General features: G+C 42.9%; 1 protein-coding gene across 2 annotated transcripts in view; it reads left to right on the top strand.

Annotated features, from left to right (window-relative positions):
* The window catches only part of FAM178B (family with sequence similarity 178 member B), an 819,452-nt gene extending 815,757 nt beyond the window's left edge, over window positions 1–3,695 (top strand). For both annotated transcript variants that reach the window (XM_029604316.1, XM_029604317.1), the window contains one exon: window positions 2,925–3,695. In XM_029604316.1, the coding sequence (XP_029460176.1) occupies window positions 2,925–3,008 (84 nt within the window). In that variant the 3' untranslated portion in view covers window positions 3,009–3,695. The remainder of the gene's footprint in view (window positions 1–2,924) is intronic.
* Window positions 3,696–13,132: the final 9,437 nt, after the last annotated feature.

Below are 13,132 nucleotides of genomic sequence, written 5' to 3' on the forward strand. Positions count from 1 at the left end.
CTCCAAATGGAAAAGGTTTACTTTGTGGTGCGGGAAAAAGAGTATAGATCCTTTCACCTGCCCCACTACTTCTCTACTAGACTACTTATACCATCTTTCAGAATCTGGTCTCCAGACTTCATCTGTAAGTGTACACTTAAGTGCAATCTCAGCTTACCATAACAAGATGGGAGATGCACCAATATCCATACAACCTCTTGTTAGTAGGTGTATGAGAGGTTTAACTCAACTTGGACCACCAATTCGGCCACCAGTCACAAAATGGGACCTGAATTTGGTTTTAACAAGGCTCATGCATTCTCCTTTTGAACCCATGAATTCCTGTGATGTTAAGTTTCTCACATGAAAGACTATCTTCCTCATAGCCATTACATCAGCTAGAAAGGTTAGTAAGTTACAAGCACTTGTCACGTACTCACCCTACACAAAATTCCTACATGACAGAGTGGTTCTCCGTACACATCCAAAATTCCTTCCCAAAGTAGTTACAGAATTTCATTTGAACCAATCCATAGTCTTACCTACATTCTTTCCAAGGCCTCATTCTCACCAAGGAGAATGGGCCTTACATTCCTTGGACTGCAAACGTGTGTTAGCATTTTACTTAGACCGCACTGCAGTCCACAGGAAATCCACTCAACTCTTTGTATCTTATGATCCAAACAAACCAGGTAAAGCAGTGGGTAAACATACTCTATCCAACTGGTTAGCAGATTGCATACAGTTTTGCTATGAAAAAGCAGGCCTTCCTCTCTAAGGGCGAGTAAAGGCTCATTCAGTAAGAGCGATGTCAACCTCAGTAGCACACTATCATTCAGTGCCAATTCTTGACATATGTAAAGCAGCAACATGGAGTTCTCTGCACACCTTTGCAGCTCATTACTGTTTGGACAAAGAAGGACGACAAGATTCAACCTATGGACAATCTGTCTTGAAGAACTTGTTTCCAGTTTAATCCCAACTCCTTCTACATCCAACCTGCTGTGATTTTCGGCTGTCTCATTTTCAACAACAATACTTCACTGTTGCTTCACTACAAAATGACTCAGCCTCTAGCTTGCTAATCACCCATATGTGAGGACTAGCATCCTGCTTGTCCTGGGATAAAGCAAAATTGCTTACCTTGTAATAGGTGTTATCCCAGGACAGCAGGATGTAGTCCTCACAGAACCCATCCGCCACCCCACGGAGTTGGGTATGTTTCCTTTTATTATTTTATTTTTGATAAAGCTTATTGCTACATACGAGACTGAAGAGAGACCCCTATGGCAGAGAATATCATGGCATACTGGGCATGCTCAGTGGGCTCAGAGTGCCAGTCAAAAGTTTCTAGAAACTTTGACAGAAAATTTTCCCACAATAGGACTCCGTCAGTGATGTCACCCATATGTGAGGACTACATCCTGCTGTCCTGGGATAACACCTATTACAAGGTAAGCAATTTTGCTACATCTACTCACATGATGCTTAAAACATAACAAAAGAATGTTTTCAATCTTTTTTCATCTCAGTTACAGCACCAAAACAATCAGTGCCAATGCTACTTCTTTTTATTTCTGACATTCATGTATGATAGGATATTATTTTATTTGAAACAGGAAAGAAGTTTCAACAAAATTTTTTGTTTGTTTCATTTTGTTTTCAAACAAAATAAAAATGAACAGACTTATCCAGCTGGCAGCAATCTGAATATCCAGCCACGGAGAACAGCTGCTACTTAGCTAAATAATTATTTATTCGACTAAATAGAAGTTTGCCAGATATGTTTATCTGGCTAACTTTCCTAGCCAGCTATGTTTTGATTATCTACCTTTGTTTGCTTCCTTTTAAAAATAAAAAAGGAGGTAGTAACAGTTACCCCAGGGTCCTCTTCCCCCACCACAAAAATCATGATTCTAAAAAATAAATCAAAGTCCTTCTGGGCTTTTTTCCCATCCTTCCTACCCCCCCCCACCACCAGTTTACCAGCAACTGTACAATCCCCAAATGCTCCTGCCTCACTGATGATCTATTCAAAATGGTGAATCCCAAAATAATGTGTGGCAATACAATATAAACTGTTCAATACATATATCTATTGCGTTATTTGTTAAAAAGGCCAACAGGAAAGGACATTTGTTTGAACATTTGTTGGCCTTTAAACAAATAAAGCAATAGATATATGAATTGAACAGTTTATATTGTATTGCCGCACATTATTTTGGGATTCATATTTATGTATGTGTGTGTGCTATTTACTCCGCACTCTTGGTGTGCACCTTTTCAAAATGGTACCAGCATCATTTTGTTGTACAGAAGTACAGATACACCTCCATGGAACAAAATGGTGCTGGCCTCAGGGCCAGTCAGTGCCATTTTGAATAGAGTACCAGAGTGGCAGGAGCATCTGGGGAGTGTTCCTGTTTCCTGAATATACTTACAATTGTGGGTAAGCTGGGAAGGGGCTATCCAGGTGGGTGGGGAGATAGGGAAAGACTCAGCGAGACTTTTGCTTATTTTTTAGAATCACGATTTTGCAGTGGGGGAACACAATACTGACCACTACTCCTTTTTTTTTTAAATTAAACACCCTTTTTTTTAAAATAAAACAAAAAAAAAACTGAATAAATCTCCAATCAACGAAACAAAAGCAAAATGAAAGCAAAAGAATCTTGCATGTCTCTGACTTCTCCTACACTGTGCTGTATGAGATCACCTGCATTGCATCATATTCAATTTCCCATGCTTAGTATGTCATAATTTATGTCCAACCATGCAAACCTTAATTGAACATTTGACATGTTCCATTTCAATATCACCAGCAAAAGACAAGAATGTCTCTAAAATTCACAAACTTCCATAAAAACAGAAGTCACAGCAGCAGATATCATGAAACAAGGTAATCGTTATCCCTAATCAGTACTTAATTCTTTCTTTTCTTTCAGGAGGACTATAAGCATTGCTGGAACAAAATGAGCTACGTGTGCCAAGCAGAAAATCCATCTGAAATAGTAATATGTGATGAATAAGAAGAGAAATCCAATTCCCTGATTTTGACTTCATGGCAGTGATAATTCAACAGAAATGATAAGCACGGAAGAAAATATGCAAGTTATAGGGGCTGCCATAAGGAAGTATTTGAAGAATTAAGAAAACAAGACATAAGCAGCTCTAATTGCAGTATAGATATTTCCTCATTCATACATTCTGACAAAAACTCCTGCTTGCATGAGATGTTTTTAGTTAAGAATAAAAATTATTACAAGCTCATTTTACAATGGTTTAAAGTTAAAAAAAAAGCTTTTCAAAATTAAATACGCCCATAAATTTTATCCAATATTTTTTTGAAAAATATTCTGTCCAATGTTTTTTTTTTTTGTTTTTTTTAAGAAATCCTCTTATTGCTGTTTACTGTGAAGCTGTGCAGGGAAAAATCAGATAAAGTGTTTATTTGTTTATTATTGGTGTTTTACCCTAACCAGGGCATTTATTAGTTATGTGAAAGTACAGCTTAAGTAACATGTTTGCTATGTGTGAAAGGAAAGAAGGTAGAATTTCAAACCAATTTTTTTCTTGTGTTTATATTCTATGATTGTGCCTCAGCCTGTGTAGGTATGATGATTTAGCACCTCATCTCAGGATCATAACTCAAATTTCTGTTTAAAGGGTGGCCACTCTAGTAACTGGTCTAAAGAATAAATACTGGGCAATCTGTTGACACTTTGACACTGACTCTCAATCAAAACTCTTGCTATTGAGCCAAGGTTTATGCTCAGGGCCAAGGATCAGTGCTCTCTGAGGCAGCACTGTATCATGTGGGCTATGGTGCCCAGACCCAGAATCAGCACTGTATTACTGGATTGATGTTTGGCATTTTGTGTATGGACCTGAATCTAAGAATTGAAATTTAGGTTGATTGGGCCTAACCTTTTCAGCTACAAATCTAGTCATTTAGCTGAAAATTTTCCTAAAGATAATTTTAACTGATTATTTTGGCCACTGTTTGAAAACTGACCACATAATAATTGGGAGAAGTGATACTTTTCATATCATCTGGGGACCTGTGACTGAGTACACCAAATGGGGTGGATTTTAAAAGGGTTACGCGCACCGAGCCTATTTTGCATAGGCCCAGCGATGCACGCATGTCCTGGGGCTTTGTGAAAGGGGCGGAACCAAGGCCTCCAGCACAGCGGCTGTGCCGGGGGATCGCGTGCCGGCAGCCGACTGGCGCGTGCAAGTTACACCTGCCAGAGACAGGCATAACAAAATAAAGGTAGGGGGGATTTAGGTAGGGCTGGGGGGCAGGTTAGATAGGGGAAGTGAGGGGAAGTTGGGGGGGCCGAAGGAAAGTTCCCTCTGAGGCCGCTCCAATTTCGGAGTGGCCTCGGAGGGACAGGGAAAGCCATCGGGACTCCCCTAGGGCTCGGCGCGCGCAATGTGCAGTAGTGCGCACACCTTTGCACGTGCCAACTCTGGATTTTATAACATGCACATGGCTGCACGCGCATGTTATAAAATTGGGCATACATTTGTACACCCTGTGCCCGTATGTTTAAAAATCCTGCCCAATATGTGCCAACTCATTGACTAGTGGCGCCCACCTCTCTGGCACCATGAGGAACAGAATTATAGCTGTGAAACTTAATTTGACTGTACTAGAGTGGCATCAAAATTATTGCTTTTGCATTAGCACTGCAATTTTTCCTTTCCCTCTTAAGCTTACAAGAGTTAGTAAATAAACCTTTAGAGACCTGCTTGAGTTCCAGTACGATCCAGTACTTGTTTTTTTCCAGGGATCTGTGTTGGGATTCTGTGAGACATTATGCTCTTAGATGGGCTTTCACAGAGGTCCATGCATGAACTGACTTGATCCTGGGGAAAGCATTCTTTGTATTAATGTAGCTTCTTCCAGGCAGATAGCTACAATAACCCCTACACCTTTTCAGCTTCCTGTGCTGTAATCTGAAGCTAGAAAGCCTGTGGGTCGCAAACACAATGTGGCTCCTGGCTAGTGCTATAGTGCTGCCCCTGAGGTAATTAAACAGCAGTTTTGACTCCTTCGGTTTCAGTCTTCTGTAAGCTGTGGCTACTAAAAGAATAGAGAGGAGACACAAAGATAGAGAGCACGTGCTGTCAGTCATTGTCCTTGCTCTATGTTTGCAACTGCTGCTATGAGAGGGGCTGGGGAGAAAGACTTTGCTGGGAGGAAAGAGGAGATGGGGGGGGGCTTAGAGCCTGAGAGTGTCAGTGTCTGTGAGAGAGAGAGGTTGTAAGTGTGTATAAGAGTATGCATGTGGTGTATGTGACCATGTATGTGTGAGAGAGAGAGGATAAATTTGTGCGCCCCCCCCCCCCCCAATCTACAACAATTTTAGGGTGACTGGAAATCAAAAGATATCAGGTATAGAGAGAGAGGAATTGTTTTTATTCTTACTAGATTTAACTGATGAATGTTATTTGATGTCTTGTTTTGAAATATTTCATTGTTTTTTGAGAACATTAAAAAAAAAATGTTGATGTCCTGTTCTTCAGCCATTTTGAAATATTTATTATTTCTGTTAGTATAGTTTTATTATTATGATTGTTATATTTCTTGATTTTATTACTGTTTTATGGGGAATGATGGTGTTTCTGTTTTTCCATTGTTGCACTGCATACAGGTCTGGCTTCATGCAGTTTCCAGTTCAGTATTTTGTCTGCACATTTCTGTTTTTATTTTATTCTATATTTGGTGTCGATCCATCTGGGTTCTACATCTGTGATCGAAGTGACGTATTCTGCTGGCATGTAGTTTCTGTGTAGGGATACAGCAGCCTGGCTTATTTTGTTTTCCTAATAGGAGGTGTATTGGTGTCTTAGAACCTGGTGTCATATTTGTAGTGTTGTCTTTTCAAAGGTAGGGTTGTTACTGCTTGAGTCCTGGCATTTAGTGCTGTTTTGGTATGGGAGGTTTATTTATTTAATTAAAATATTTCTAGGCTGCTTACAGTATACACCAGCGACCAGCGGGGTTTTTTTAAACCGCCGCTCTCCCCGACTTACTCCTCTTCTTCCATCGGCGCCTCAAAGGTGATCCAGCGGTGAACTTGGCCTGCGCAATCGGCGCTGGAGCCCGTCGGGGTAAGGCCTCCTGTTCCGCTCGCCCCGATCGAGCTCCCTCGCCGATCGCCGGCCTAATTCGCCTGCCGCCCAGCCGATTGCCGGCCTAACCCGACTGCCGTCCAGCCGCTGTCCTTACCTGCAAGGCCGCGAACCTCCTCCCACAGCCGACGACCATCAGGGCCACGAGCCCTCGCCTCCAGCCGGCCTCGATCCGGGCCGTAGGCCCTCGCACGAACCGCCGACCACAGACCAAGCTCCGCCCACGAACCCGGCGCTGCGGTGACGTCAGAGGCGCGACCAGCGGGGTTTTTTAAATCACCCCTCTCCCTGGCGTCGCGCGCACGAAGGAGCGCGACAAAGGGGCCTGCCTCTTTGTTTCGCCCCTTCGGTTCGCCCCGCATCCAGCAAGGCATCTAAGGCCAAGAACACCCCGCCAAAATCCGACGCTTGTCATGTGGAGACAAGAACTAACACCAAGAGAACACTTTCACTAAGGACAGGCCATGAACAGCTCACTAAGGTCTGCCCCCCATGCTAAACGCTTCCTTTTCGTGCTCCTCACATCAAGCGCATCAAACGTAAGTGTGTCCTGCACTTTTCACTCCTCTCAATCAATGGACATAACAGTATCTGCAATTCATCATAACTATGTTATTTAAATGCCTACCTACCATGTTCAATTGCTTTTAGTTTGTTATTTTTGCTTTAAGCCATTCACCTGGTTCACTCTTACCAATTGCTTTCAGCTGTTAAATTTACATCTCACATACTCCTGCTACACCACAATAATTTGTTTAATTTGCCTTAATCTGTTCTTTTGCAGTACGCTGCATGCATCTGCAGTAACCTGCTACAATTGCTGTAAAACTGTTTAAAATTGCATTCTGTTTAATTGCATTCTGTGCCAACACTTCAAAATTTGTCTTCCTCTCCACCTGTCCTCACCCCCCCCCCAAAAAAAAAAATGTGTTTCCCTACTATACCTATCATACACCATCCCAACCGGCGAATCCTACGCCAAGTACACCCTCACCTCCTAACCCAACAAAAATCCCTAATCCCCATCATGATTTCCCCCATCACACAACTCCTAGGCATAGCCACGCTCGCCATCTCCCTCTTCAATGCACAATCCATTCTTAAAAAAGCCCCCATACTCCAAGATTTGCTCACTGACACCAACCCTGATATCTGTGCGATCACAGAATCCTGGTTAAAAAAGTCTGACCATGTTTTTATCAACCAACTCCCCACACAGTCATACGACATTTTCTCAATCCCAAGGCCTAAAAAAAGAGGAGGCTTACTCCTAGCTACCAAGAAACACCTCAACCTTAAGCTACAAACCATCTCCCCCCCACCAAGACTTGAAATTGGCCTACTTAAATCGAAATCCCTGCAGATATGCCTTATCTACGCCCCTCCTGGAATACTCGAACAGGACCCATCCCCCCTCATCGAATACATCACTGAAAACATAAAACCAGATATACCCGCAGTAATTCTCGGAGACTTCAATCTCCATATAGACACCCTCCCCGCAACGCCTGCCTGTGAAACCCTACTCGTCACCTTAAACGCCCTGGGTTTCAGACAACTAATCTCCAAGCCTACACACAAAGCTGGTCACACACTCGACCTCCTTTTCGTAAATACAGACATCATAGTACCACACGCACCCACCACCACCCCACCCATCCCCTGGTCCGACCACTTTCTCATCAATGCCCACCTTACTATCAACACCAACACACCGATCTCAAATCCACTAAAAAAGAAAACAATCTCCTTCCGTAAACCATGTCCTTCTGAGCAACTCTCCCTAGCATTCAACAATATTAGTGAATATCTCGACCTTACCAATCCAGATACTGCCCTACAGTCCTGGGATAAGTCCATCTCCGACATCGCTAATACCCTCTGCCCCACCATCCACAAAACCATAACACCAACACGCACTGAGAAAAAACCATGGTACACAAATGAATTAAGAACACTAAAGCAAGAGCTCCGATCCAAGGAACGCACCTGGCGTAAAACAACCCACAACCCTCCCTCAATATGGCTTACAAGCATACATTGCATACATACCGGCAAGCTATTCTCCTCGCCAAAACGTGATTATTATGCAGCCAAAATCATAACTACACTTTCAACCCCACGCCTTATTCTCCTTCGGATAAGATCTCACAAATCCCCCTTTCCCTCCCCCAAGATGAAAACAGCCGAGAGAATGTGAGAAGCTTGCTGACTATTTTAAAAATAAAATCTCCAAAATCTTAACTCGGCTCCCATCCAACCCTGCCCAAACAGACCCACTACCTTTCCACAATGGGGGGTACCCTCAGCTCCCTTGACCTCACCTCCTTGAAGGAAATTGAATCCATACTAAAAAGAGCGACCAGCCACCCACACGCAGACACCATCCCATCAAAAATCCTCCTTACCATTCCTACCCGCTATTGCAAAACCAATAGCAGACATATAAATTGCTCCATCACCACCGTAAAGTCCCCGACCCCTTAAGCTTGCTATTGTAAAGCCTCTACTAAAAAAACCCACCCTGACCACAATGATCCTGCAAACTACAGACCCATATCGAATCTACCTTTATCTCCAAAATCATGGAGAAGGTGGTCAACACCCAACTCACAGAATTCCTAGAAGAAAACAATATTTTACACCCCGCCCAATATGGCTTCCGCCAAGACCGAAGCACCGAAAAACTCCTACTCGCCATAACAGATACCATCCTTAAGGGCATGGACCACAGCCAATCCTACATCCTTGCCCTCCTAGATATCTCAGCCGCATTTGATACTGTGAACCATCAAATCCTAGTATCACGCTTATCCGAGATAGGCATATCAAACACAGCCCTATCGTGGTTCTCCTCATACCTAGATCATAGAATGTACTTAGTCAAACTCGATGACTTCGAATCCGCTCACATTCCCCTCACGCAGGGCGTCCCACAAGGCTCTTCCCTATCATCCACCCTCTTCAATATTTACTTACTCCCACTCTGCCACTTACTCTCTAAACTAGGACTGAAATTTTTCCTATACGCAGATGACGTACAAATTTTAATTCCCATTCGAAAATCCCTCAACAAAACCCTGCAGTACTGGGAAACTTGTCTGACCTCCATCAGCTCACTCCTCTCCAATCTCCACCTTGCACTCAACACCTCCAAAACTGAAATCCTTATCCTAACAAATCAATCTTCCGACTCGATCCACCATATGATCCAAAACGCCTCACAAGCTCAATCACTACCACATAGCGTCAGAGACTTAGGAGTTTACCTAGACAACCAACTAAACTTGAAATCCCACATTAAATCACTGCTAAAAGGAGGCTTCTTTAAACTCCAAACCCTCAAAAAATTGAAGCCCCTCCTTCACGCCCATGATTTCCGCACCGTCATGCAAACCACCATGTTATCCAAACTCGATTATTGCAACGCCCTTTTCCTAGGCCTCCCAGCCTCTACTACTAAACCTCTTCAAATCCTCCAAAATGCCATGGCACGTATCCTAACAAACACAAGAAAATCCGATCATATCACTCCCATACTACAAAATCTCCACTGGCTCCCCATTGCATTCCGTTCCCAATACAAAACACTCACCATCCTACATAACACCCTATACAAAAACAGCTCCCCCTGGCTTGAAGATATGCCTCAATTCCGGCAATCGAACCGCCCCACCAGAAACGCCTTTGCCGGCACCCTCCAAACCCCCTCACTCAAAATTGGGCACCTCACTGCCACCAGGGAAAGAGCCTTCTCTATCGCGGGCCCCTCCCTCTGGAACTCCCTCCCGGCCAAACTCCGACTAGAACCATCCCTGAGCCACTTCAAAAAAGGAATAAAAACATGGCTGTTTAAACAGGCCTACCCCAACTCCTCTCAACCCTAGGCCTCCCACGCATGCAGGAACCTGCTTTCTATATACAGCCCGTCCCACCTTTCCCACCCTGGTAACCCTTCCAGCACACCCCCATGCTCCCCCTAACTCCCCCCCTCCACTCCCCACCCCCCCCCCCCCCGCCTTTTAGCCTCTTCAGCCTCCCCCCCCGCCTTCTTTACCACATCATTCCCTCCCTTACCTCTACCTCCCCTTTCGCATATTTTCTCCCCCCCTTTTCCCTCTCCCCTCACCCCTCCCCCCAACGCTGTAAATAAGTTCACATATGTAATATGTAATTTGAACCCATATCTTTCCAATTAAGTTATCCATGCTTGCTTTCTCTTTTCTCTCGCACTTCGCTTTTACCTTGTTCTTTTTATCCAATTATTATCCAATTTCTCCCAGTTAAACCCCCTTGTTCAATGTAATTTCCTTTCTCAGTTAATTGTGAACCGACATGATGTGTCCTACGAATGCCGGTATATAAAATGTTAAATAAATAAAAAATAAAATAAAAAATACTGTACTAAGCAGGTTACAATGTAAACATAAAATACGTCATAATAGGTTTACTGTATTATCATTGTTCTTCAGTTTACTCATGGCTTTCTGAGGGCCAAGCCCACATCAAATTTATTTTGCAATAGGCTTAATACCAAATGTCTTTTTTGCAGAGTTTTCTGGTTGGCACTAATGCAGTGCATGTAAAAATAATATTACATGTTGCTGTGATATTTTTACCTTGAAAGACTATGAATATCTTTTTTCATGTACAATCTATTATAAATGCACAGTTTTTAATTGTGTGTTGTTAGGGCTAGTGTGTAAAGTTTGCCTATTGCACTTGATATCCTTGCACCGACCTGGAGAGAGTGTGCCACACACCGACCCCCCACTATTCACCCATTTCCCACTTTTTCAGGGGGCAAATGGTACAGAAATGTGGGAGGCAGGTTGTAATGTTCCTGGGAGTGTAGCAGGGTTGCCAGCTGCCAAGAAATATCAATGATACACCGTCTGCCATTTCTTTGTGAATTCTGACCCTTCCTTTCCCCCCATCTGTAGCATTTCAATCACCAGAAGGGCCAGACTTCAAGGGGGCTCTCTGCCCCCCATGACCCTCTCAATGATTTTGTTGTAATTAACTTTTTATTAAATTTTAAACTAATACAAAGCTGTTATCATCAAGGATTGAAATAACAATAAACATAACATAACATAACAATAAATGGCTATCACCCAACCCAACCCACCCCTTCCCTCCCTGTTCTCTACTATGATTTACATAGCACAATAACAATAATAATAATAAATCACATGCTTTCTCTTCCAACCAAATGTGTATCAGTGTGATGGAAAGCTACACATGACCTTGCGATGGACAGAAATTTAGACATGAGATCAATGGAATAAGGTAGACATTTAGTAAGCAAAATATGGAGCAATTAGAGTATTTCCTCATGTGACGTACTTGGAAAGAGGCTTCCAGGTTTTATGAAAAGAGGCTAATCGATTGTGCTTGGCTGCTGTGGGATAGTCTAGGCGTCAAATGGAAATGATGTGGTTGAGTGCTTCAATAAACTCAGTAGTCTTATCTGATTTCAAATAGGAGGCAATGGTTAGATGTGAAGCAATAAACACTTGTAGGCAAAATCTCTGAAGGGTAGCTGGTACCCAAGGGAGAGAGGCGTTAAGTAAAATAGAGCTTATGCCAGGAGGCAAGGATATCTTATTTTTATTATTTATTTAACAGTTTTATATACCGACCTTCATAGTAAATAACCATATCGGATCGGTTTACAATTAACAAGAATATAACTGGGGTAACAATTCAAGTACAGCAAAAACAGTAGGTAGGAATGAGTCAAAAGTTACAATCAACAGGGTAAGAGAACTTGGAAGCTTGCAACAAGCTGGAAAGAAGATAAGGCAGGAAATAAATATGAGGTGATACCATAGGGCGTACGGGGTTAAAGCATAATGGTGCTTTAACCTGGAGGTGTCAGAGTCCATTAGTGAGTGTAATCACCATAACGGGTAAGCGTGAAGGACAACTAGTGATTGTCTGGTGGGTCGGCGAAGGCTTGGTGAAATAGCCAGGTTTTAAGTCTTTTTCTAAAAGTTAACAGGCAAGGTTCCACACTAAGACTTGAAGGGATGCTATTCCAGATGGATGGGCCAGCTATCGAAAACGCTCTGTCTTTGGTCGTCGAGAGGCGTGAGGCTTTAGTAGGGGGAAATTTCAGGGTGCCTTTGAGAATATCTCTAGTTGGTCTGTTAGAGGAGTGGAGTTTGAATGGGATTTCCAGGTCGAGTTGAAGATGATGATGGATAGTTTTATGTATTACGGTGATTGATTTATATAGAATTCTGAAATTAACTGGTAACCAGTGTAGGTTCCTGAGGATGGGAGAGATGCGTTCGCCGCGACTGGTACTTGTCAGCAATCTCGCAGCCGCATTTTGTAACATCTGCAGTGGTTTGACAGTGGATTTGGGGAGGCCTAGGTAAAGGGCACTGCAGTAGTCTATTTTGGCGAACAGTAGCGCTTGGAGGATTGTCCTGAAGTCGTGGAAGAATAAGAGTGGTTTAAGTCGTTTTAGAATCTGTAATCTGAAGAAACAGTCTTTGGAGGTTGTGTTGACCATTTTCTTCAGGTTTAGACGATTGTCTAGTATTACCCCAAGGTCTCTAACCTGTTTGCAAGTAATGTGAGAGATGAGTGGAGATGGTGGGGAGATATTGATTTCGTTTGAAGAGATGTGGAGCAGCTGTGTCTTGGAGGCATTAAGAACCAGGTTTAAAACTGTTTAGTAGATTAGTGATGGATAGAAGGCAGTTGTTCCAATGGGTGAGTGCTTTTGAGATTGATTCTGTTATCGGGATTAGAATCTGCACGTCGTCTGCGTACAGATAATGAATTAGGTTGAGGTCTGTTAACAGTTGGCAGAGGGGGAGGAGGTAAATATTAAAGAGGGTAGGAGATAAGGAGGAACCCTGAGGTACGCCAAGAGTTGATTTAGTTAGTGGAGACTCTTTATTGTTGATTTTGACTTTGAAAGTCCTATTGCTGAGGAAGGACTTGAACCAGTTGTGGGCAGATCCGGAGATGCCGATATCTGCTAGGCGAT

This window comes from Rhinatrema bivittatum, chromosome 5 (assembly GCF_901001135.1).
Source record: "Rhinatrema bivittatum chromosome 5, aRhiBiv1.1, whole genome shotgun sequence".
In the NCBI taxonomy this organism is placed as follows: domain Eukaryota; kingdom Metazoa; phylum Chordata; class Amphibia; order Gymnophiona; family Rhinatrematidae; genus Rhinatrema; species Rhinatrema bivittatum.